This window comes from Cyprinus carpio, chromosome B5, assembly GCF_018340385.1.
Source record: "Cyprinus carpio isolate SPL01 chromosome B5, ASM1834038v1, whole genome shotgun sequence".
Taxonomy (NCBI): domain Eukaryota; kingdom Metazoa; phylum Chordata; class Actinopteri; order Cypriniformes; family Cyprinidae; genus Cyprinus; species Cyprinus carpio.
In genome coordinates, this window is record NC_056601.1 from 32,225,484 (window position 1) to 32,252,537 (window position 27,054).

General features: G+C 36.5%; 1 protein-coding gene across 1 annotated transcript in view; it reads left to right on the forward strand.

The window, feature by feature from the left end:
- LOC109086867 (nipped-B-like protein A) overlaps nucleotides 1-27,054 on the forward strand; it is a 76,444-nt gene that overhangs the window by 22,616 nt on the left and 26,774 nt on the right. The window contains exons 6-31 of the mRNA XM_042723169.1: nucleotides 4,630-4,784; nucleotides 4,876-4,931; nucleotides 5,566-5,935; nucleotides 7,507-8,217; nucleotides 9,711-9,875; nucleotides 10,363-10,530; nucleotides 10,881-10,952; nucleotides 11,055-11,138; nucleotides 11,465-11,565; nucleotides 12,197-12,283; nucleotides 12,392-12,623; nucleotides 13,326-13,477; nucleotides 13,565-13,645; nucleotides 15,183-15,283; nucleotides 15,395-15,521; nucleotides 15,635-15,717; nucleotides 15,817-15,949; nucleotides 17,241-17,384; nucleotides 17,496-17,582; nucleotides 18,274-18,491; nucleotides 18,608-18,710; nucleotides 18,808-18,906; nucleotides 19,001-19,147; nucleotides 20,187-20,321; nucleotides 20,398-20,496; nucleotides 21,593-21,646. Of these exons, the coding sequence (XP_042579103.1) occupies nucleotides 4,630-4,784; nucleotides 4,876-4,931; nucleotides 5,566-5,935; nucleotides 7,507-8,217; nucleotides 9,711-9,875; nucleotides 10,363-10,530; nucleotides 10,881-10,952; nucleotides 11,055-11,138; nucleotides 11,465-11,565; nucleotides 12,197-12,283; nucleotides 12,392-12,623; nucleotides 13,326-13,477; nucleotides 13,565-13,645; nucleotides 15,183-15,283; nucleotides 15,395-15,521; nucleotides 15,635-15,717; nucleotides 15,817-15,949; nucleotides 17,241-17,384; nucleotides 17,496-17,582; nucleotides 18,274-18,491; nucleotides 18,608-18,710; nucleotides 18,808-18,906; nucleotides 19,001-19,147; nucleotides 20,187-20,321; nucleotides 20,398-20,496; nucleotides 21,593-21,646 (3,964 nt within the window). The remainder of the gene's footprint in view (nucleotides 1-4,629; nucleotides 4,785-4,875; nucleotides 4,932-5,565; nucleotides 5,936-7,506; nucleotides 8,218-9,710; nucleotides 9,876-10,362; nucleotides 10,531-10,880; nucleotides 10,953-11,054; nucleotides 11,139-11,464; nucleotides 11,566-12,196; nucleotides 12,284-12,391; nucleotides 12,624-13,325; nucleotides 13,478-13,564; nucleotides 13,646-15,182; nucleotides 15,284-15,394; nucleotides 15,522-15,634; nucleotides 15,718-15,816; nucleotides 15,950-17,240; nucleotides 17,385-17,495; nucleotides 17,583-18,273; nucleotides 18,492-18,607; nucleotides 18,711-18,807; nucleotides 18,907-19,000; nucleotides 19,148-20,186; nucleotides 20,322-20,397; nucleotides 20,497-21,592; nucleotides 21,647-27,054) is intronic.

The window sequence follows — 27,054 nt, forward strand, 5'->3', positions numbered from 1 at the left end:
CCAGAAATCCCTATAGCCCTTGCTGACTAAACAGAAGATTTAACTTCTTTCATTATTCAATTGTTGTACTAATAACCACACTATTACGACAATATTTTCGTTTCATCTGAGATCGTCATCTTATAACTTTTTTATCATAAGTAAACAATAATCATGCTAATCGCCATAGCCTTTATCACTGCTTGAATACTAATGACCTATGTTTCGTGCCTTATTCTGTATAAGAAACCAATCAGCTCAAAGAATGATTTTTTCAAAACACATTCGACTGATTTTATGAAGTGATTTTGGAGTAGAAAGCATGTTATGACATGTTGTATTTCCACATGATCAGCTGGAGCAGCTTTACCTACACAAATCCGTAGGTCACATGAGAAGCTACGCCAAGCTTCATAAATTGCAGAAAGAGTTCTCTCACGATTTCATAATCGCTGCGCCTGCGCTTTCTGAACGGGATTTTCGTAGGTTGTCAGTGACAACGCTCTGTTTAGTAGACATGTTCCGGTATTCTGTACTGCCTATATTCACATGTATGAATATGCACGATATTGTATCGTGGGCACTTCCAAAATACCGGAATTAATTATATATACAAATTATTCCGAATTTGGAAGCATTTTAAGAATACTTTAAACCCATCCACTTTGGCGCTCATCGAGCACGTAAACAAACATGCATGAGAAGCACCTGGCGGGAACACGTTGAGAGTGCCTGAATGAAAGCACATTCACTCATCTGACAGTCAATGGCGCTAAGCTTCAGAATAAATGCAGCCTTTACTCTGGAAACCCCAAAATTTAAAGCAGCTGCAACTACTTTCTTAAATGTATTTTAATATAGCCCATTCAAATTTGTGGATTTTTTTCCAAAACGTTTTTTACATTTTTACGCTGGACTACAAACATCCTCTAGAATATTGCGTGAAAGTTGTTTTGAATTCTTTAATTGTTCGTTCCCCAACTTTACGTTAGGACTTTATTAGTTTAACATTAGTTAATTTTTCATTAGCTTAATTCATTAGTTAACATAAAATGCCAATGAAAAATGCTTTCTGAACATTCATTAATCTTAGGTCTTCCGATATTTAATAACACGTGTTAAAATCGAAAGTTGCAAGCTGTGGTATTTAATGAGCTCACATGAACTAAGGACCTTGTATTTTTTTAACAAAGATTAATGAATACTTTTGTAGCAAATGGATCTAGTGTACATGTGAATGCCTAACTAAGGTTAACTAATGAGATCTTATTGGAAAATGATGATAATTGGTCTTTATAGTTCTTTTGCACTTAAATCTGTGTAAAAACTTTTAACTTTTTTCTTATATATTTTTCTGTATTGCTTTATTGTAATTTTTTAAAATTGCTTTCGTAATTGTTCCTTTAATTTTTGTTATAACGAAAAAAGTTTATTAAACATGTTATTACTGCATTATGGACCGTGATTAAAAGCATGCGCAATCACATCGCAACATTGAAAATTGGGATACCACGCATATCACCTGCTGTTTAGTTAAACGCTGCTCCATCTGATAGAACATGCTGGAGATTTACTAATAATCACAGAAACCGCTTTACTGACAAGATGTGCGATGGCCAATCGCGTTCGATTAAATCGTGCAGGCCCTAAACTTGTAAAAATATTCCCTATCTGTTTGAATAAAATATTTATTGTTTTAAGGTTCTGTGATTTCACTGCATGGACTTAATGCATGCATTTATTTTTATTTTTTTTGCTACTGGCCTATATAGCAGCAAAGATTGAAGTAATTTGGGGGGTTTTTTGTTACTCTGGATCAATTTGAACCGTGCCAGTCGTTAAACTTTCAGTAAACATATCAAGTGATGTTTTTTGTTGTGTTATAGTAGCTTTTATGACCTGTTGTTTTCTCGTCCAGACCTATTTTCACACTCTGTCTGGCACAGGTATAAGTCAGCAGTTCAATGGCCACCGGGCCGTAGTAAATCAACTCATGGCTCCATTGCAGGGAAGTCCAGCCTATGACAATTACAGGCCTCTTATGTCCCCACAGCCCTCGGGGTGAGCCGGCTTTCTAATTCAGTTTTTATATGAAGTAACTTGTGAATACTATTGTGTCACGTTCATATGTTTTCATTGTAGGAAGCGTAACCAACAACTGCTGTTATTTACAATTAAAAGCCAATCATGCCCATATGTTTTATAATACCGGTATGATTTAATATGTATTTGATTTGGTATTAAAGGGTTGTTCACCCAAATATAAACATTAGTCATTAATGACGCACCCTCATGTCGTTCCAAAACCCGTAAGACCTCCCGTTCATCTTCGTAACACAGTATAAGATGTTTTAGATTTAGTCCGAGAGCTTTCTGTCCCTCCATTGAGAATGTATCGTACGTGTATACTGTCCACGTCCAGAAAGGTAATAAAAACATCCTTTAAAGTAGTCCATGTGACATCAGAGGGGCCGTTAGAATTTTTTTGAAGCAGTCGAAAATACATTTTGGTCCAAGAATATCAAAAACTACTACTTTATTCAGCATGACTTCTCTCGCCCGGGTCTGTTATGAGCGCGTTCACCTCACATTCCGGGTTCGCGAACGAATCACTCGATGTAACCGGATCTTCTTGAACCAGTTCACCAAATCGAACTGAATCGTTTGAAACGGTTCGCGGCAACAATAAGCATTAATCCACAAATGACTTAAGCTGTTAACTTTTTTAACATGGCTGACACTCCCTCTGAGTTTCAAATAAACCATATCCCGGAGTAATTCATTTACTCAAACAGTACACTGACTGAACCCGAGCCAGATAACGAACAAAACATTGACTCGTTCTCGAGTCAAGAACCCGTTTCTGTCGGACGCGTCCTATCGAGAACCGAGGAGCTGATGATACTGCGCATGCGTGATTCAGAGTGAAGCAGACTGGACACACAGCGCGTCTGAACTGAACTTTGGTTCTTTTTTGTGTGATTAATTGATTCTGAACCGATTCTGTGCTAAGTGTTATGAGCCGGGTAAACCGAAGGCTTCAATCAAGGGCAATCATCGCCAATGAAGTCATTACGTCGAGCGCAAAAGAACTGGTGAACCGTTTTTCGGCAACCGGTTTTATTGAATCAAACTGTCCGAAAGAACGGTTTCGCGGAGAAACACAGAACTTTCCCATCACTACTAGTGATCCGCAAACCGATGCAACCGGTTCTTGACTCGAGAACGAGTCAATGTTTCGTTCGTTATCTGGCTCGGTTCAGTCAGTGTACTGTTTTTGAGTAAATGAATTACTCCGGGATATTGATTTATTTTAACTCAGAGGGAGTGTCAGCCATGTTAAAAAAAAGTTAACAGCTTAAGTCATTGGTGGATTAATGTCTTATTGTTGACGCGAACCGTTTCCAACGATTCAGGTCGATTTGGTGAACTGGTTCAAGAAGATCCGGTTACATCGAGTGATTCGTTCGCGAACCGGATGTGAGGTGAACGCGCTCATAACAGACCCGGGAGAGAAAGTCAATTGCTGAATAAAGTCGTAGTTTTTGATATTTTTGGACCAAAATGTATTTTCGATGCTTCAAAAAAATTCTAACGGACCCTCTGATGTCACAATGGACTACTTTGAAGATGTATTTATTACCCTTGGACGTGGACCGTATACCGTACATACATTCTCAATGGAGGGACTGAAAGCTCTCGGACTAAATCTAAAATATCTTAAACTGTGTGTCCGAAGATGACGGAGGTCTTACGGGTTGGAACGACATGAGGGTGATCATTAATGACATAATTTTAATATTTGGGTGAACTAACCCTTTAACCCATTAATACTGTGCTAAGGAAAAACAGATATAAATGTTATGATTAATCATAAAAACCTGAGATTTGGCTGCAATTGAATTAAATAAAAGCGTTGCATGTCTCTGAGTGAAGTGAGGCACTGTACACTTTTACATGTGAGCAGCTCATAATCTGGTGTTTTCAGTACCTTAGTGAGGCTCATTTCACAGTAAATACTTCTCTACGCATCTGCTCTGAGTTTGGATCTCTTATAACATGCATTTGGAAGCACAACTTGCACCAACTGTCTTTCCAGGCTTTTAAAGAGGAACCTGAAGGGCTCTGTGTAGCTTTCAGATAAAAGCTTGTTGGTGTAACGCTTTACCTTTAAATATTACAATAGTAACATTTCTTATTTCTATATTTAAATATTTATATTTATATCAATTATTTATAACTTTATTATAAATAATTGGAATTGTTTTTAGAATTTATAATAATTATGATTAGTGGTATTTATTATTAGTATTAGATTTTAGACAGAATTACAATTTAATTTGCAATTACAATTTATGTATTTAATATATTTATATGCATTAAATCGATTAATCAGTGATCAAAATAATCATTTGTTGCAGCCCCTTCTAACCAAGGCTACTTTTATTTAATCCATTGATTTTGATAAAATAACTGTTTTCTATTTTTTGAATTTTGAATGTTGTTTATTCCATAAAATTATAAAAATAATTGTTAAATAAATATTTTGATGTTCTTTTTTTTTTTTTTTTTTTTTTACATATCAGTGTTGGCAAGTAGATTTATTAAAATCTCTCTGTTGACCATGTCCCTTCGTGTTCCTTATGATAGGCGTTTTGTGCCGGGGCAGTCTGGTTCTGGTGGACGGTTTCTGCCTCAGCAGAGCAGCCCTGTGCCCAGCCCTTATGCCCCTCAGAGCCCTGCTACCGGCTACAGACAGTACCCACACCCTCCAGCCTACAGTCAACACCAGCACCTACAGCAAGGTCTGCAGGAAGATACACGCATAGGCAGATCTATAGAGAATTCCTTCCATAGTCTGTTCTCTGGCTTATTTAAACTTTGTGTTTTTTCCAGGTTCAGTAGCAAGCCCGATGATTCCAGGAGCCATGAGAAATGTTCATGAGAATAAGGTATTTAAAAGTTTGTTCTACATTTAATAGTCAACCAACAGTTTTTTTGTTTGGCTGATGTGTCAAAATATTAAGACTTTTATTTTGACAATGCTGAGAATGCCAGCACATGTGTGCATAGAGCTCCCATTCTGTTAAACAAAATAAATGGAATACAAAAATATAATGTTTAAATATGGAAATAAATATATATTTATTTTTAGCAGTTGCTATGCATTTACTATAATATATATTCGCTTTCTATCACAGATATATTTGGAAAGAAAAAAAAAGATTTCCATGTGCTGTTTTGGTTATAATTCTATAATAGGATTACAGAATCATGAATTTGGCATCAAATGTTTAATTTGTAATTTTAAGTTCAGGATATTTTTCCAATATTCATTTTTAAATGATTTCTAATTTCGTAAATGTGATGTAAAATAAATATACATTTAATTTCAATAATTGCTATGCATGTATTTTACTATACTTTTGCCTACATTTAAAATTTATTTTAACCTTTTTAAAAAATATATTTAGTGTATTTATCATATATATATGCATTGGCCATCAAAACAAACATTTACATTCTGGTTGACCACTTTTCTTTTAAGAAGCTGTTCTGATTGTGTGTTTCTCTGAAAACCATTAGGATCAGATGAGGGCAGGTTTCACGTCTCACATACTGCAGTCATCTCCACCTTACACTCCTCCTTGCGACGGGGCTCAAGAAATGCATCTGGGCTCCCCGGACAAGCAGTGCGGTCTGAAGCCCAACGAGGGAGAGCGGGACCAGGCCGATAAGGCTGCAGTGTATGATATTGTGGGCTCGCCGACGAAAGACCCCACTAAGCTGATCCTGAGGCAGTCACAGGCCAGGCCAGCAGAGGTGGAGCTTGGGGGAATGTACCCCGGTTCAGACCCAGAAGGAGAGCTTGTTGAGGCTCTTGCTGCAATCGAAAGGATGGAAAGTGAAGCGGCGATGGAGACGGACCGTGGCGCTAAAGAGGTGCAGGATAAAGGTATGATACAGGATGTCAGTAAACACATTGTCTCCAAAATGGATGTGTGCACTGATATAGAAACTTGACTGATAAATATAGCTTACATACATGACATACATATGGAATATAGTTATTAATAAGCCAATGCGCTACGGGAGTCCCAAATTCGAATTCCAGCTTGAGGACCTTTCCCGATCCTGCCCTCCTCTCTCTCTCCCACTTCGCTTCCTCTAAACTGTCCTATCAAAATAAAGGGAAAAATGCCAAAAATGAATTTAAATGGTAGTTATATATATCCAAATCATATTTCAATGCATAAGCAAAAGAAAGAAGAAATTGTGTTTTTTGAAAAGAAAATGAAGCCTGTTATGCCTTAATGACACACGTTTTGACATTATTTTCATTAATAACAACTAGGGCTGGGCAAAAAAATTGATTTTTCAATTAATCGCTTTTTAAAATATTGATTCTCAAAAGCCGCGAATCGATTTTTCCGGTATTTGTTTCAGCACACATTTAAAACAAGATCCGATTAACGTGAATCCTATCATTACTGTTCTCCACTAGATGTCACCCTTATTTACCTTGCGCGATGTTACAACAGAAAGCCTGTCATTCATTCAGCGCATATCATGGCGGAGATACTGCTGATGAGAACCAAGAACAAAGCCCTACGCGTGATTCGCAATGCTCAGGTGAAATTCTATAGGAATACTGTAAATCTGCGGAAGCATTTGATATCAAGCAAGGCGCCATGATTTCCGCAATCAGTGAATGAATGGCGGATGGTGCGACGTACTGTTTTGCTTACTAATGTACACACATATTAAATCGCAGACGACGCTCTGTGTTTTCAGCTTCTGCCGTCTCACTATGATGGTAATGAATACACGAATATCATCTGCTGCTCTGAGAGTCACTTCATTAGCATTTTACCGTTTCATTTGAGCAAACTACCGTCATATCACATACACAGCGGCTGCAAGTTCCTCACTGCAACCCGTCAAAATAAAAGTTTAATTTAACATTAAGAAACATTAGAATATATTACTATTTAGCACTCTTAAGACTCTTGCTACTACTGCTAATACATATTAATAAATCTTTATTTTTAAAGGATTAATCACATTTGTTTTCTTTTTAATTTTAACAGTAAACCTCTGTTATGCAGCACTTTGTTTGGCAAAAATTGAAAGGGTTTAATTTGATTAGGATAAATTAAATGTTTTATGCCTTCATCTGATTACCAGAAAAAAAGAACATTTTACAGGGCCCTATTATTGTCTAAAGAAGGACCCTATACAAAAAAAGAATAGGTTTAAAATACAGGCCTGTGGTTCTTAATTTCTTTTTATTAACTCACCATTTGTAAACTGATGTTTACGGTTAATTTTTTAGAAATATCAATAGCATTTGTTTTAGAACTATATTCACTGAATGAAATAAAAAAAAAATCGAGAATCGAATCGGGAGCTTGCGAATCGAAATCAAATCGAATCGGGACGTCTGAATCGATACCCAGCCCTAATAAGAACCCTCCCTCAGTTTTCATGATAAAAGTGATGAATCTGGTCTCTTTCTCTCTGTAGATAAGCCTTTAAAGAAGCGCAAACAGGACTCTCACCCGCAGGAGCCTGGCGCAGCTGGCACAGCTGGTTCAGGCTCTGGGGCTCCAGGTGGAGGAGGAGGGGCTAACGCAGGGCACAGGCTCGCCCCTCAGGAGGCCACTGCCGCTGGCACAAGTGCCAGTCGCCCAGGCCTGCAGGTGAGCTTGGAGCAAGTGGGCAGAGTGGAGGACGCCTGCATGGGCATGCCCATTCCTGCCAGCGAGGCTCAGCGCTGGCCTCAGGAGCCGCAGGAAGGGGTCACTCCGAAGGCCCTCAAACACAAGCATGACAATGCTCCAGAACACCGGCATCAGCCCGATACTCCGCGGCAAAAGCACAGACCCGAGGGTCGGCACGGTGATGTCAGCACGCAGTTTGCGGCTCAGTCGGGGAGTAAACCGGCAGAGCTTCCACCATACATGCTGGGCGAAAACACCAGTTCGGGAGTGCTTAAAAACTACACCATTCCCAAAATCAGGAAAGATCTCGGAGCAGGAGATATTCCAGAAGGCTGGAAGCAGCCGTGTGTGCGGCTGGAGAGACTGGAACCAGAGGTGGACGTGAAGAAGACTGTCAAGCCTGTGGTCGTTCTGCAGAAACTCTCCATCGATGAGGTGCAGAGGCTCATGAAGGAGAGAGACTCGCGCGGTTCCAAGTCTGGCAAAAACAGGTTCTCTGGGAGACCTGGGAAAGGTAGGGGAACTCCTTTTATCTTTGCTCTTTCCAGTTTAAATAACCGTTATTTAATTTTTTTCTTTCGAATTGAATGAACAGCCAGGTAGGGAGATGTATTACTTGGCTGCCTGTAAAAGGGTAGTTATGCGACATGTTTCTTGACTTTTCCAGCTGGTAAGAGCTGAACTGTTACCAGGTTTTTTAATGCTTTGTTTGAAATGGCTCTTATAAGCGGCTGTCATACGTTTTAAAATAGTGTCTCATTTGTATTGCCAGATTTGTTGTGTGATGGGTTACAATCATAGAATACAAAGTAATTGTACAGTAATAGTTGTACTGTTAATTAAATGGTTGTATTTATTTCTTATAAAAGTAATGTTAAATAGTTAGTAAAAAATTGCTGGTTTGTTATTTGGTGACAAATAACAGTTCTTTAAACAGTTGTTGATACGATTGTCGTGATGAGTTTATTTTAGTATTATTTACTATTACAGTATTTATTCTTATTTTGAATGAGCTTCTGTTTATAATTCTGCTTTTTCATTAAAAGTTTTCTTAATTAAAATTTTTAGTAATTTTATGTGCTTTTGTCGTTTTTATTAGCGTTAGGTTTTTTGTAAATATTTGTATATAACGTTATTTTTTCAATTCCGTTATTTTATTCATTTAACTTACACTTATTTTATTTCAGTTAGATGCCAAGGTATCATTTCTAACTTTTGTGTACATTTTTATTTTTTTTATCCAATATTTGTATTTTATTTCAGATTTTTCAGATAGCCTAAGCGTTGTTTTTTAAGTTTGTTTATAAAAAACAGCAATGGTCACTCACGATATCACACTTTAATGCCATTTCAATTTTCCACAGTAAAATTGAACATGCTTTTGAACATACTCATTTATTCAACATCTCTCTATTAAGATTTTTTTTATTTATTCTTAAAAAACAGTGTATGTTTACAGGTGTCTGACAGCGATATCAGTTAAGTATATATTGAATAATTGAAATAATGCAAGAGTAGTTAAATGTAAAAAAAATTATTTTATTAACTGAATTTTAGTAGCTAAATTAAAAACGGAGAACATTCACACATACATGAGGCTATTGTCACCTGCAACAAACTTACGGCTCTTTAAATTTGTCCTTTTTTTTTGTATAAAACTATCTATATTCGCAGACCAACTTAACAAAAACAGTGTTTCTGCTCTTCTTGGATATTACTGTAATTACTGTAATAGGTGTGCTCTATTTTTGACATTGGTGTCTGATATTAAAGTATAGATTTATGAAATGTTGCATGTTGCTGCTACTTAAATTGGGTTTTGGGTTATTACTTCTGCTTGTATTCTGAAGTATTGGTACTTTTGACATTCCTAGTAGTCAATTTAAGCGTGTTAAGACCATTGCGAGATGTTTTAGTCCCAATTATAGTTGATGATATAAAGGAGAGGATTTGAAACCTTGTGTGTGCTGTAGGCAATGCAAGTTGAACGTGAGTCTCTGTGCACAGGTGGAATAGACCCGTCAGTGCTGAAGGATCTTCCTCCTGAGCTTCTGGCAGAGATCGAGTCCACCATGCCTCTGTGTGAGCGGGTAAAGATGAACAAACGCAAACGCAGCACTGTCAATGAGAGGCCTAAATATGCGGAGGACAGCTCAGAGGATGAGGATTTCTGTGAGTAGCACCACTGTAATGATAACCGTCTGCTTCCATACAAAGAGGAACACCAAATCAGTCAATCAAATGCAATATTAATCAGGTTTTTCATTATGAATCCTAACCTAACTGGACATTGTCTTAACTAAGTTCACAAGGTGCATCCTGGGATGCTTTTTAAACAGTAGTAAGTTCATGTGCATGCTGGATACTTGTTGGTGGATTTCCCTTAACTGTCTAATATATCAATTAAAAAAAAAAAAAAACATAATAGAATTAGTAAAAATTTTAGCCAAATTGATGCTTCTTTGCCCTGAGTTTTCTCTCATAAATTGCTAGTAAATTTCACAAGTATTTACAAAATAACTGCAAGTAACATTGAATTAAATGTGAAATTGATGTAGAAAAGCTGAAACAGTATTGTGTATAAATGTTCTTCAGTAATCCTTGTTTTTTTTACTTACTTAACTTTATTTACATTTATGGTCTCTGTTTTTTGCCCCAGCATCTCGTAAACGTCAGAAGAAGGATCGTGACAGAACATGGGAGTTTGAGGAGCGCGACCGGAGGAGTTCAGGAGAGCATCGAAGAGGAAGCTACGACGCACGCAGAGGCTCAGGCAGCCGATATGACGACTCTGATCAAGATTCACCTCCTCCCAGCCTTAGTGACGGTAAGCTACAAACTAGTGTGTCCATGAAATGGATTATTTACCCAAAAAGGAAAATTCTGTCATCATTTGCTTACTCTCATGTCATTGCAAACCCATAAGACTTTCTGTCCCTCTATTAAAAATCCAGGTAACCAAAATGTAAAATATCCAAAAAGGTCTGTAAATTATGTAATGTGTACATAATTTCCCTTTTTGGGTGAACTATCCCTTTGAGCGTTTAATCATGAAATCAAAGATCTGCTCCAAAACTTAGAGTAGCTATAGTGTCATCATATTTGAGATTTGTTTGACATTTTTTTTTAAAATTGGTTTATTAGTGGTTGAGTTAGAGAGTTTTTTTTTTCTTTCAGTTGCAAGACGATTAAAGACGAAGGAGAAGCAGAAGAGGAGGAAAGCATATGAGCCCAAGTTAACACCTGAAGGTAAACCCTTTCACCTCTTTCTCAACCTTCTCACCTTTGTAGCATTTCCCCCAATAGAATGATGCTCATTAAATCCTGTATTTTTCCACCTTTTTTTCACAGAAATGATGGATTCTTCCACTTTTAAGAGGTTCTCGTTGAGTATTGACAGCATCTTGGAGAATCTTGAGGATGTGGACTTTAATGGTCAGGGTCGGGAAATATATCCCCTTTTTTGTAGATTTTAACACCCTGTATGATATTTGCTCAATTAAATCCAATACTTGTTTATTATTCATTTTAAGGTGCTGTTTCCAAAAATAGTGTCTGTTTTGCTCAAATGCATCACACTTTCTCACAAATTATGATTTGAATATGAATATGATATTATTCTTTAATCAGCATTTTTCTTTAATCAGCAATTTTTGCAAAATAGTAGTTACTAGTAGTAGGGCTGGGAGATATATGCAGGACTTTATGTACCATCTCTTTCAGTTTTTGACTATTTTATGTTGACATTTGTTTGTTCTTAGATGATGATGAGATCCCTCAGGAGCTGTTGTTAGGGAAACAGCAGCTAAATGAATTGGGTAGTGAATCTGCTAAGATAAAAGCCATGGGCATCACCTGCAGGGTAAGAGATGCATTATTGTATACTACTCCTTTTATGCAATTGTTAAAAGCCCAATGAAATCTATATGATAGTACATCTATAAAGAGCATCTGTATGTTAGTGCACTCCTAAAATTGGAAAAAGTTTAAGTGCACTTCAGTTGCGTTACATACACTATCATTGAATTTATTTTTAATTGTTTTTGAAAGAAGTCTCTTATGTTTACCATGGATCAGAAATACAGTAAAAACAGTAATATTGTGGAAAATTATTACAATTTAAAAGAACTTTCTTTTTGAATATTTTACAATGTAATTTCTTCCTATGATGCAAAGTTGAATTTTCAGCATTTTTTCTTCAGTCTTTAGTGTCACATGATCCTTTAGAAATCATTCTAATATGCTGATTTGCTGCTTATCATACATTTCTTATTAGTATCGTTGAAACAGTGGCTATTTAATATTTTGGTGGAATATTTTTTGAACAGTTCGAAAGTACAGCATTTATTTGATATATAAATCTTTTGTAATATTATAAATGGTCTGTATAGAGTACATTTATATAGTGCACAGAAATTTCAGAGTGTTTTTTGTGACATCCACTCTGGCTATATACCTCATTTTGTTGTTGTTTTTTTTCCTCTAATGCCTAGATTCCTTCTGATAAACTGGTGAAACTGTTGAATATTCTGGAGAAGAACATTCTGGATGGATCCAGTCTTTCTACACTTATGAACCATGTAAAAATCACTTAATCGTGTTGGTTTTTTGAGTGACACTTTCACACTTCAATTGATGACTTGTAGTTCAGTGCTTTTCCTCAGTCTACTCTCTCTGGTCTTCATCAGGAGAACGATGGAGAGGACGAGGAGCGTCTCTGGCGGGATCTCATCATGGAGCGTGTGACCAAATCAGCAGATGCGTGTCTGACAGCACTGAACATCATGACATCATCACACATGCCCAAAGCCGTGTACATTGAAGACGTGATAGAGAGAGTTCTGCAGTACACTAAGTTCCACCTGCAGAATACTCTTTACCCGCAGTATGATCCGGTCTACAGAATCGACCCTAAAGGAGGTGAGATGCTTCACTTCTGCTGAAGGGCTGTACACACCAGGTCTCATTTATTTAAATGACACAAAATCATAAAATATTTTACTCTAAAATTATTCACTATATTTAATGTCTAAATTAATTGTTTGACAATTTGAAGAAAAAAAAGGGTGTAGAAAACTATTTTGAATACATTTTTTGACATCACATATAAAAATAGAAAAAAAAAGAGTTTTTTTTGTAAATGGTACAAAAGCATATTCACAAAGATTTTGCTTTAGAACTTTTAACTGTATTTAATGCCTGAATGATTTTTTTGACAAATATATGACGAAAAAAGATGTACCCTTCAAGTAAGAAAAAAAGGCATAAGGAAAAAAAGTATGTTGCATTAATTGTCTGGCATCTTGATAAAAAATAATCACAAATAAAAATGCGAAAGATCAGCCAAGTGCAGTATTTTGGTATTTATATTTAAAATCTTGAGCAATATTAAATGTTTTCATAGATTATTAAAATTACATTTTATAAATGAACTAAATTTGTTATTATTATAAATAATAATGATGATAATAATTTTCTTTTTTTGACAAATTTTACGTTGGTGTATACTTCCAGTGTTGTAAATTACCAGTACATTATATAACATTAAATGTCAACTGTTTGTAAATGTAAATGAACTACTTCCTAACATCTTGATGTGGTATGAACCATGTGTGGTTTCAGGTTCCATGCTGAGCTCCAAAGCAAAGCGAGCCAAGTGCTCCACCGCCAAGCAGAGAGTCATCATCATGCTCTATAACAAAGTGTGTGAAGTCGTCAGCAACATCTCAGAGCTGCTGGAAATTCAGCTAATGACCGATACAACAATATTGCAGGTAGGAACTGATCGATGCAGCATATTTTTGTATGCACTATAGTTTATTTGCATTTATTGTATGTTGTATGTTTTTGTTCTTTTGCAGGTCTCTTCGATGGGCATCACTCCTTTCTTTGTGGAGAATGTCAGTGAGCTGCAGCTGTGTGCCATAAAGCTGGTGACGGCGGTAAGTTTTCTTAGATTAGCTGCACAACCTTGTGCTTTTGGTTTATCATGCACTGAAAGCATTTTTCATCATCGATAAAATTACATCTCACCAGTCATTAAACTATTTTGCATGATTTCATAAAAAATTACTGTGGGATTTATAATTATAAAAAATAATCAAATTATTTTCAAAATTAAAACTTATTTAATAAAAAATTAAATAAAACAAAATTAAATAGCCATTTTCACTCTTCCTTCTGTCAGGAATGTCTCTTTTTCTTTTATTTCTTATTTTATGCCAAAATTAATTAAAATAATTACAAGATGCAATTATGAAATAAGTTATTGTAATGCTATTAAAATAATCAAATTATTAATTTATAAAACTACATTATAACAGCTAAATTAATTTAGCTATTTTTTCCAAAATTACCCATTGTGATTTTTGTCCTTAAATACTTATTTTGGATTAAAAACTGGAATTCTGCTTTTGTGATTAAAGAAAACCAAACTTTTTTTTATTAATTAAACTGTCAAAACATGTCAAATTAATTTTTCACTAATAAAAGTGGTTAAATAGCGACCGATTTTCTTCCATATATCGGCTGATATTTGGCATTATTTTTTTTTAATATTAAGCGGCATCGGCCGATAAGTTTTTTCAAAGGCGTTGCTCACATTCTACCCCTTACTTACATTATTTTGATGGCGCTAACAATGGCAGCGCCTGAGCACACAGTGCTCACATTCTCCCTCTTGTTTACTGTTGTCAACAGTTCTGTCTAATATTGATTGAAGTCCGTCTAATAATCAGATAGAACGGTTAAACAAAGGAATTAAAATACAAACAAAAATAAAAATAAAGAAATCATATAAATAATAATAAAAAGAAAAACAAAAAAAAAAATACTCACTCACCTTCAGCAATAATCAAACAAAAACAAATATAAATAAAAAAAACCTTTTCAATGAATTAATTGAACAAATTGTGAATTAATTTCACAAACCTTGAAATCTTAGTCGAATCCAGCTGTGAGATCTTGTGACGTGTGTGTTTTTGTCCAGCATGATCGCGTGTTCTGTGTGTGACGGTCGGTCCGTGTTAATCGAATGCTTTAAACTTTAAACTCGTGATTTCAAATTATGCTGTGCTTTATGCATTGCCCACTGTAATATTCATGTCATTTTCTCTGTGTGCTGTATGTAAAATGAGTTTTACCCTGGCTTTATTTGAAAAATATGATTCCCAGTGCATACAAACTTCCCAGAATACTGAGTGCCCTGTTGGTTACAGTGTTTACTTCCTTTTTTAAATTATATTTTTTATTAAATATTTATTTATTTGTGAAAAACTTTGTCATCTAAAGTATAAATATGTTTATTTTACACATTTATTTTTTAATCCATTGTCAAATTATTTAAAATTTCTTAAATATGAATTAAAATGTTAAAAAAATTATATCGGCTATATCGGCTTTCCAAGGTATCGGCAGTCAAGAAACCAATATCAGACGACCACTACTAATAAAGGCATTTCACTTCTCTCTTTGTCTCAGGTGTTCTCTCGTTACGAGAAGCACAGACAGTTAATTCTCGAGGAGATCTTCACCTCTTTGGCCAGACTGCCCACCAGCAAACGCAGCCTCAGGAACTTCAGGTATTGATATGACCACCGTAATTCAGATGGCGGTTCTGCCTAAACTATTGATCTGTAAAATATTGATAAACACAAGTGTTTCCTGCATGTGGATTCTGTCTGTGTGTTTAGGTTGAACAGTAGTGATGCCGAGGGTGAGCCCATATTCATTCAGATGGTTAGTGCTCTGGTGCTGCAACTAATTCAGTGCGTGGTCCATCTGCCCTCTGAGAAAGACTCTGAAGACGATCACAGAAAGGTACTAGATACACACACAACACCACTTGACATTGTCTCACATTTGTACTATCGCCGTGAAGTCTGTTGTTGATTGCAGTCTATATTAACAATGTGGATTAAACTGTTTTTCAGGTTGACGACGATGTGTTCATCACCAACTCGTATGAAACGGCCAGACGGACAGCTCAGAACTTCCTCTCTGTCTTCCTCAAGAAGTCAGAACATCCCTCCTGTCTTCTATTTTCTTTCTTTATGAAGTATGTGTGTGTGTGTAGTACTCAGTGTGTGTGTTCTGTATTGTAACTATGTCTCAGGTGTGGCAGTAAACAGGGTGAGGAAGACTACAGGCCGCTGTTTGAGAATTTTGTGCAGGATCTGCTGTCTACAGTCAACAAACCCGAGTGGCCCGCTTCAGAATTACTGTTAAGCCTGCTGGGAAGATTACTGGTATGAACAAGCCATAGCCAATCACGTCATCTGCGACAGAGCATTTACTTCCCTGACTGTGCTAAACATAAAAACACATGCATGTTTATGATTTAGCCGATTTGTGTTAATTAAAATTAGATAAAATGCATTTTCAAAATGAATTTAATTCTGAAATGAACAAATACAAATTATATAATTATAAAAATAATAATAATGTATATTTTGATTTCACTATATATATATATAGTTCAAACATGATATACAAATATAACGTATATGGTTTATTTCTAATACTATTTTATTTTTTACACATTTTTGTACAATTATGTTTGAGTGTATGGATGGATAGATTGTAAACTAAAAGCTACCCATATATTCTTAAAAATATAGTGTCCTTGTTGCATTTTAATTGTACTTACTATACTAGTAAGAGTCATTTATTTATAATTGTGAGCAGCTCTAAACCAAATCCCAAACCTACAGTATGTTAATTAATATTACTCAGTAATTATTTGTATAGTTACACTGTAACACCTTAAAATAAAAACAAGGGTTCAAGCAGACAAAATACAGTTAAGAATCCCTGATATATAATAATATTTGTAAGGTTTCTAACATTGTAAAAAGATTAATAATAAAAACGCAGTTTGCTACTCTCAGTTTAAGAATGCCTACAAAGCTCACTCACTACCGGCTTTTGGCAAATCGGCTCATGCTGCCATTTTCCTCACACCGGAATAAAAACAAAGGCTCGTTCAAGAACTCCCGGTGCAGAGGGTGGTGACGCGCTGGTCCGCCCACTCTGAAGCCATGCTACAGGTGGCTCTTCTTGATGACGTAGACTGGGACACGTTCCGAGCGAGTTCCTCTGACGTCAGCGAGTTCACGGATGTAGCATTAAGCTTTGTAAGCATGCTAGCCGAGCAAGCAACTGAAACAATAACTATTAGGTCCTTCTCTAATCACAAACCGTGGGTGGACAGAACAATCCGTGCAGCAGTAAACAAACACACTGCTGCATACATGAGCGAGTACAAATCATCGTGCTATGCTCTCCGACGCGCAGTAAGAGCCACCAAACTCCGTTACAGGTAGCGAATAAAGTCACATTTCCAGCTCAATGACTCCCGACTTAGGACCATCTGTGCCTTTGGAAATAAGACCTCTGCAGATATATAATCGTGTATGTGATGAATAAAAATCTTGAATCTTGGATAATAAAAGATAATACAATACGTGATTGCAGTGAAACACATAGAGTGGTTCTTTCTTCTTGAATGACCCTTGGCTCTTCATACTCTGTCCCCAGGTGCACCAATTCAGTAACAAGCAGACAGAGATGGCACTGCGAGTAGCATCACTGGACTATCTGGGTACTGTAGCAGCCAGATTGAGGAAAGATTCCGTCACCAGCAGGATGAACCAGAAAGCCATCGACCGCATCATCAGAGAGGTACATGCATATGTATCTGCATTTACACATGCTGGTGTATGTTGACTACATCTCATAAACAATCAATTTTAAATGTGTTTTTTACCCAATGCTTTTTCTATGTGTGTTTAGAGCTCAGAGGGAGACGAGACTCAGCGGCTACAGAAAGCCTTATTGGATTATATGGATGAAAATGCAGAAACAGACCCTGCCCTAACAGTGAGTCCAGCTCAGATGCTCTTCATGTGCTGTGGCCTTTATGTAGAGTTGGGGTTAGCCACTGAGTTTTCTATGATCAAGTGTCAAAATCTAAAGTGCATGAAAGGTTGCCTGTGGTTAATGTAACACCTGGAAATAACAGTACCAGTCAAATATTTAGACATGCAAGACTCAGTTTGTTTCTCATTATCCTAAAAACCTTTTGCACTAAAGGTTTATGCTTAAAATTATTAGTAAAAGTGGTGGAGAGAATCCTTTAAATTATATATAGGTACTTTAAATGTACCTATAGAATTTATATTTTGTTTCACATTTCCATTTATGTATTTTATAACTTTAATGACACTTAACTTTTAAAATAATATCCCATTAACTGCAGAGAATAGTAACATTAAATGACAAGTGGTCTTCTGTTTGCTACTATATGATATATAATTTAATTAATTAAATGATTATGATTGTTAATATTATTTATAACAGTAATAATAATAGACATGGACAAAATTAGTTTTACTCATAGCAGATATCAGTAATAATTGTGATTTATTATTAATAATGCTTTTTAATAATAATAAAGTTTTGAAACACACAACATTAGTGTTTTACTCATTGCAGATATCAACTAATTTGCCCTTCTTTTCTGCTCTTTAACCGTCATGTCAAAATTCCTCAATCTGTTTTTGTATTGTAGTTTGCACGCAAATTTTACATCGCTCAGTGGTTCAGAGACTGCACTACGGAGGCTGAGAAGGCCATGAGGAGTCAGAATCAAAAGGAGGATGACTCAGAGGGCACGCAGCACGCCAAAGAACTCCAGGCCACCGGAGACATCATGCAACGTGCAGAAACTCGCAAGAAATTCCTCCACACCGTCATTAAATCAACTCCCAATCAATTTACTACTCTCAGGTATTACCACACAAATATCTCTGCTTTAATGATGTAACATCCTCTACCTCAGTCAAGACTGTTATAATGGCTATATTATGCTAATGTGCTATTGTGGCAAATAAATCTTTTGGCAGGATGAATTCAGACACTGTGGACTATGAGGATGCCTGCCTTACCGTACGCTACTTGGCCTCCACCAGACCCTTCTCTCAGAGCTTTGACATCTACCTGACACAGGTGAGAAGATTGGTCTGAAATGTACACATAATCAGTACAAAAGTTCCACCTGGTATTAATGTGCCTAACAAATGCTTCATTTTGTATTTCCTTTTAGATTCTGAGAGTGTTAGGGGAGAGCGCCATAGCTGTCAGGACCAAAGCCATGAAGTGTCTGTCTGAGGTGGTGGCTGTTGACCCCAGTATACTGGCCAGGGTAAGAAATGCAGCTGCATTTAAACTGGCAGCACAACGCTATAGGTACTTCTGGCAGAGTTAGCCTTTAATTGGTATGTTTGTCTGTTATGTAGTCTGATATGCAGCGTGGTGTTCATGGCCGGTTGATGGATAACTCCACCAGTGTGAGGGAAGCAGCGGTCGAGCTGCTGGGACGGTTTGTGCTGAGTCGACCTCAGCTGACGGAGCAGTACTATGACATGCTTATCGAGAGGATACTGGTATGACTGCAATTCAAATCACTGTCTGAAGGTTTAAGGAGCAAAATGTCCTGGAATAATTATGCTGAAAATTTAGCTTTGCCATCATAGGAATAATTTACATTTTAAAATGTATTACAACAGAACATGATTATTTTAATTTGTAATAATATTTTTGATCAGACAAATGTAAGCATAAGAATTTTTTTTTTTTAATGCATGCAGCTTTTATGACCTTTTTTAATTTATAATTTATAAATATAGTATTCCGAGAGGATAGGCAATAGAATTTATTTTATTAAATTTCCTAAAACCCAAGCGAAACGGATCAAAAATGTCCTTAAGCATTCAATTATAATCCCGATGAAGATGAAAACGTTAATTTTATGGTTGTCGTATTCTGATTAAGTTACAGTTTTCATCTGCTCAAGCAGAACATTAATGTCATCTTGTGCTTCAGCAAGGTATCCCTGGCTAAAACTAGCTAACATTGAAGTTAGTGAGTCCCATGCCAACCTACAAAATAGCGGACTGTTCTCACGTCATGTACAGTGTAGGTCAAAAACAAACAAACGAAGGTCTACATTTCAGTGCCTCTCCATATTAAATTGGTTAAATGTACATAAATTTAATTTAATCATACCCTGCGATACATGAACAGTGTTGATCCTGCATGTTGTCGTCCGCGATCGTGACGACCGTAACATGAGACTTCTCCCGCTTGCATTGTGATCTGTAAACCCTGCTTCCAAATGAATTGTTACCCACTGTATTTATTTTAAAATCTTTTATATATCCCTCCATGGCATATTTTATTTCCCACTTGAATGGTGGTCCTTCTGTGTCCAAAATTGTTCAAGAACATCTTGTGACAAGGTTTTCACACTGACCGCTGTAATTGTAAGACAGTGAGCAGCTCCATTTGTTTGTACGAGGGAGCAACAGTAACTGAGGGGGGCGGGGCTTACTGATAGTTCAGTTGTGTTTTTTCCTGCTATTTTGAATATTGCACATGTAATCTGTGAGAAGTGTAAAGTGATTTTATGTGCTTTCACTCCAGGACACCGGTATCAGCGTGAGGAAGAGGGTGATCAAGATTCTGAGAGACATCTGTTTAGAACAGCCCAACTTCAGTAAGATCACAGAGATGTGCGTGAAGATGATCCGCAGGGTCAATGACGAGGAGGGCATCAAGGTACAACCACGTTCTCTGTTGTGATAGGTTTTTCCAGTTAGTGCCAAAAGTGCTAACAGTCTGTCTCTCCCTACAGAAACTGGTGAATGAAACATTCCAGAAGCTGTGGTTTACACCCACAGCCAGCCACGACAAAGAAACAATGAATAGGAAGATTCTCAACATCACTGATGTGGTCAGTCCAAATGTTTTTTTATATATTTATTTATTTAGTTAATACTAAATATATATAAATATCTGTGTGTGTGTGTGTCTGACCACAAGTTTGATTCTGTATTTGTATTATTTGCCTCTAAATCAGCTGATTGTGGTTATAGCTAGGTAACACTTGAGAATGCTTGTTTTCATACCTTTTGCTTTTACTACCAAAACATAAGACCTTCCAGTGATGGTTGCATCTCTCTGCAGCAGATGCATTGCAAGATAAGCAGAAAATGTAAGCTTCTCCCTGAAGGCAATTTCTGCATGAGCAGTGAGAAATGCGATTACTGCTCTTTTTGCAGGACATCAGTCTTGCTCTCCTGGATTAGTTCATATGAAATGCATCCTAACCCTTGTAATTAAGGGAACTTGAGTATGATTCCTTGGTGCGTACAGGAAAAAAAGTTGCTGTATGTAATTTTTTTTTGACTGCACTAAAGCATAAAAATACCATATTACATTTGCAGATATTAAGGAAACATGCTAGGTTCACATACTTGTTTCTCTGAAAATTGATGCTACAGCCAGTTATTCTGCTTTGAAATGTGGGTTCCTTGTCAGAACGTCTGTTTTTGTTTTGGTCTGTGTGACTCCACCCACTGCCTGTTTACCTAGCAGTTTTTCGACACCCTGGGTTGCCAGTTGCTGGAAAACACAGCGTATTGCAGCCATGGAAAGGTCAGAGATCGCAGATTCTGCCTGATCCAAAAAGCCTGGGCATCCAACTAAAAAGCTCTATGACTAGAGGCATATTAAAACAAGAATAAATCAACTCATCAACTTATAGTGTAAGAGTTGCCTTCCATTGTCAGTTGTGCTCATTCCTCAATCTGGCAACCCGTCTGAGGAAGTGGGCCAGGAGAAACAACTCTCTCCAGTATTTTGAATTTTGATTGCAGTACCCATTTCAACCGCTAGCCGTCATTATTACATAACCACACATTGAATAAAGTAACTTTCACTCAAATCAGACTGATTCATGTCAATACCTAAAGATCTAGTCTGAAAAAGGCTTTTCTTTGAAGTAGTGCATCATTCGCTAGCTGAACCTATTCTTTACTGTACTGCAGGTCGCTGCCTGTAGGGACACTGGCTATGACTGGTTTGAGCAGCTCCTGCAGAATGTAAGTGTTTTCAAGTCAAATCAGTTTCCATCTGCCGGTCTCTAGCTTGGTGGATTGTAGAGCTGTGATTCACAGTGTTTTCTTTTTTTTTTTTTTTTTTTTTATATCTTTTAAAGTCAGAGGAGGACTCATCCTATAAGCCAGCCAGGAAGGCCTGTGTTCAGTTGGTGGACAATCTTGTGGAGTACATCCTCAAATACGAGGAGGCAATTGCAGGTATGCACATGCTTTTAGAAATCTGATTTGTTTTAGCAAATCAGTTGATTAATCCTGCAAAGCCTGATGTATGAAATAATAGGAACAAAAAAAAATCTAATTTTATTGAAATGGAGCAATTTAATGAACCAAAATATTGAAAAAAAAAGTTTGCATATGTACTTTTTCTTGAGTATCATATTTATTTGATATATCAGGCTTTTATGTTTCATGTAGTACTGTCAAAATTAGCTTGTTATCGCAGGCAATAAATTTTTACAGTTTAACGGTGGTAAAAATATTTAACACCGTTAACGCAAGGGCGGAGCTAGGGTTGGCCACTCCTGTCACTACTGCTGCTTCTGTCTTCATTTCTTGACAAGAATTGCGTTTATTTAGACACAGAATGTTTTTACGACCACATCAAACAGGAGACTTTTCAGAAGCGCACCTCAGCGCAGGTGCTAGTCAAACAAGCTTGGAAATGGTACAGGTGATGAGGGAGCTTCAGTAGAACATCAGTGAGCTGTGGTCAGATGAGATGTATGGCAGTAAAAACAAAACTTTTTCCTGTCCTGTCAGCCCTTTATACTGAGGGTCATAGCTAGGGTGTCTTCAACTGCATGCACAAATACGGCGGCTTGCACTGTAGCCTGTATCATTTCATACTAAAGCACGATGAAACTACAAGCGTCAGATTCACATCATGTTCAGCAGTGGCAGCTCTTAAAGTAATAGCAGCCAAATAACCTAATATCCCAGCTGCTGTGAATCTGTAAATCTAAGAACATAAAGAGGAAATCAGTAACTTTAGTAACTTTTATATTGGATTCATCGTATTTCATTTAGAATTTAGTGCTTTAAAACTTGGTTAAATTTCTGTATATTTCATATACTTGATGAAGGGCACAGGTATGACATTTATTTAAATGGGTTTAAGTTTCATTTAATGCAATTTTTGTAAGTAAATAAATACATTATTTTATGATAGTTAATAAATGAATGTAAAGCATTCATTAATACGTTTGTTCTTGCTAGTTTAAAAATGATGTTTTTTTTTCCAAAAATGTATTAAGTTGTTGTTGTTATGCTGTTTGTGTGCAGAGCACAAGAGTGTGAACTCAACCACTGGTTAGTCGCATGCAATCACCCACCACCTGTATCTGTTTCAGTAAGATCAGAGCGCAAGGCTTATGGGCAAGCATGCCATGACTATGCAGCCCTACCTCCGTCAAATCCGTGCACCACCAGTTCACATTGAACGGTTCAGACTTTCATTATAACCGTAAACCTGCTTATTTTTTTTTTCAATTCACAAAAATCATTTTGTAGTTGTTATAATAAATTTGTATTAAAAAATCAGAAAATGTAAGAAAAAATTAAAAATGAACAGCACAGTTTCTCTGGCAAAAAAAAATCTAAAAAAATAATTATTGTAGAAAGAATGTAATAAATTATTAAATTGTTAATGTTTTAAACAAAGTCATTTTATATTGGACAATGCAAAGTTGTTTTCAAAATTATTAAAGAATGTTAATTAAAGCTTAAATAAATGGGGTTTAATTAAAAATCCAGGAAATTTCCAGGTCAGGACCTGAAAACAACAGCATTTTTGGGGAAAATAAAAAAAACTTTTTTTTTTGCTTTGCGAAACTTTTAACTAAGTTGTTTTGTTGCAATTGGTAAAAGTTTAATGGTTTTAAAATAATATTAGAGCCTATTAACTTGATTAAAGATTTAATTCAGAACCATTTAAAACAGAACACCAGAAAATTAATTGACAACAAAAAAAATAAAACGTAATCCCCAAAAAAATGAATTTAAATAATTTAGAATTCTGGGGAAGATAAAAAAAAATGCATTTTCAATTCCATCTAGGGCCCCAAAATTTTAAGCGTTTGTTAACCCTTTTTAAATTGTTGTTTAAATTGTAGTTTTATATAATTATAAATTAAAATGTTTTCAATTTAATTTAGATATGCTTTTTGATTATATGAAATGTTATTTAAACCATTAAAAAATTAGATCCATCCATAAAGACTGAAACTTAAAATTGACAAACAATGCCATTTGTATAACTAAATAATAAAAATGTTATTATTTAGGGCTGAGTTTTTTTTTTTAGGGGCTGGTGCTTATGCTAACGCACGCCACTTTTGCCGTGCCACAAAATAAATTTTTTTTTGAGGTCATCCTGGGCATCTTGTGTGCCATATACCTGCCTAGTGTTTTTAAGATGATATGGTGGCCAAGGTGTAAGATTGTTTTCCATTGAATGTTTTTTTTTTTTATTTTTTTCAGTGTTTATACATAAGGCATTTTGTTTTATTTACACAGTCTCAGGAGTGACTTCATGTGATTTGTAACGTTTGCGAAGATCCTGGAGCTTGTGTTCCTCTAATGGATCACCCCAGTGAGACATTCCTGACCACATTGGACGAAGACCTGATTCGCTCATCTTAAAATATGGCATGACGTTTCCACTCTATATGCAATTCCATATCGAATTAAATTTTATGTACTTAGATATAAAAATTACACTGATGTGGTCAGTCCAACGTTTATTTGTCTATATTTATTATTCGTATTATATCATATGTGGTGTGTCTGGGACCAAAGTTTGATTCTGCACTTTGTATTATTGGCTCTAAATCAGCTTGATAATTAAGGGAATTGAGTTGTGATTCCTTGGTGCGTACAGGGAAATAAAGTGGCTGTCGTAATGTTTTTTTGAATATGCACTAAAGCATAAAATTATATGCAATTGAAGATAAAGATATTAGGAAACATTGCTAGGTCACATACGTTTCTCTGAAAATCGATGCTACAGCCAGTTATTGATTTTGAAATGTGGGGTCCGTGTCAGAACGTCTGTTTTGTTTGGTCTGTTGACTCCACCCACTGCCTGGTTACCTAGTAGTTTTCCGACACCCGTCGGTTGCAGTGCTGGAAAACCACAGCATTTGCACCATGGAAGGTCCGAGATGCAAAATTTGCTCTGACGTCCAAAAAGCCCCTGGGCATCCAATTCCTAAACGCTCTATGACTAGGGGATATACTATAAAACACGAATACGAACTTCAGTCGCTCACCCCGGCACAGTAAAACTCTGTATAAAGTGTAAGAGTTGCCTTCCCCATGGCCGGTTGCGTTGCTCATTCCTCAAATTGGACGGGACTGAGTCCCTGAGGAATTGGGCCAGGAGTATCGATACAAAACTCTCTGTCCACGTATTTTATGAAATTTCGGACTTGCCCCCTATGTACCACATTTCAACCGTCTATAGACTCTCTTATTACGTCAACACCATTGATAAAGTAACTTTCACTATAAATCAGCTGATTCATGTCAATACCTAAAGATCTAGTCTGAATAAAAGGCGTTTCTGTTGAGTAGGTGCATCATTGCTAGCAACTCTGAAACATATTCTTTACTGTAGTGGCATGGCGCTGCCTGAGGGACACTGGCTTATGACTGGTATTGAGCAGCTCATGCAGAATGCAAGTGTTTTCAAGTCAAATCAGGTTTCCATCTGCTTTGATTTTTCTTTGGTCTCGAGTGTGGAGATTGTTCAGCTTGTGTTTTGATTCTCACCAGCCGCCGCTGCTGTCTTTTTTTTTTCTTTTCTTTTTTATGCTTTTAAAGTCAGAGGAGGCTCAAGCCTATAAGCCAGCCAGGAAGGGTCCTGGGTTCCGTGGGGACCAATCGTGTGTGAACGATTACCCAAAGCGAGGACGGCAAATTGCCCGTTCCGTCCCACCCCATGAGTTCCTACTAGAAAATCCTGATCCTTGTCTTTAGCAGCAATTCAGTTGATAATCCTGTAAAGGCCTGATTGTAGGAACATAATAGGAACAAAAAAATAGTCTAGAATTATTGAAATGGAGCAATTTATGTTGAACCCAAAATATTGAAAAAAAAAGTTGCATATGACTTTTAAGTGAGTTTATATTTATTTGATGTATCAGGGCTTTGTTTAAATGTAACTATTTACTGTCAAAATTAGCTTGGTATAAGCAGGCAATACATTTTTACAGTTTAACGGCTGTATGAAAAATATTTTAACACCGTAAGCCACAAAGGAGGAGTTTAGGGGTTTGGCCATCCTGTCATACTGCTGTTCTGTCTTTATTTCTTACAAGAATTGCATTTATTTAGACACAGAAGTTTTCGACCACATCAAACAGGAGACTTTTACAGAAGCGCAAAAAAACCTCAGCGCAGGTGCAAGTCACACGAGCTTGGAAATGGTAAGGTGATGAGGGAGCGTAGTGAACAACAGTGTGACTGTGGTTCAAATGAGATGTATGGTAGTAAAATTTTCACCCTATATTCTTCCCCACTGTCCTGTCAGCCTTTATACTGTGGTCGTTAGCATGTGCTCTTCAACTGCATGCACGCAAATACGGCGTGCGTGCATGTAGCCTGTAATAATTTATATAAAGCCACGCGCATGAAACTACCAAGAGTTAGCAAATCCACGTTTCGATACGCTTCAAGCAGTGGCAGTCTTAAAGGAATAGCCAGACCAAATTAACCCTAAGATCCCGCTCTGCTGTGCTATATGTTGACCAATCCTAAGGAGTACATAAGAGGAACAAAAATAACTGTTTAGTAACTTTATGGAGGCATCTAGTGTATTCACTGTATTAGACTATAGTAAACGGACGCTGCACTTGAAAGCTTTGTTTCAGATATTTGTATATGATCCCTACTTGAGGCAAGGGCACAGAGATGACATTTATTTAAACAATGGCGTTTATCTGAAAGTTTCATAAAACAACCATTTAATGGCAATTTTTGTAAGTAATAAAAAATACATTATTTTTACTGAATTTCAGTAAACGTTTGTTCTGGCTAGTTTGTCAAAAATGATGTTTTTTTCCCAAATGTATAAGTGTGTGTATGTGTTTGTGGGCGAGAGCAAAGAGTGTCGAACTCAACCGGTTCAGTCGCATAGCATCACCAAGCTGTATCTGTTCAGTAAGATCAGAGCGCAATTATGGTCTCACAAGCTGCCATCGACTATGCAGCCTACCTCACACCAAGCGTGCAGTGTATAGTTTCCGACTTTCATCTATAACAGTAAACCTGACATTTTTTCAAGCATTTTATATTTGTACCGTAATAAAGTTGTGATGAAATCAAAAATGTAGAAAAATTTAACATGACCGCACCGTTTTATGGTAAAAAATCTAAAAAACTAATTATTC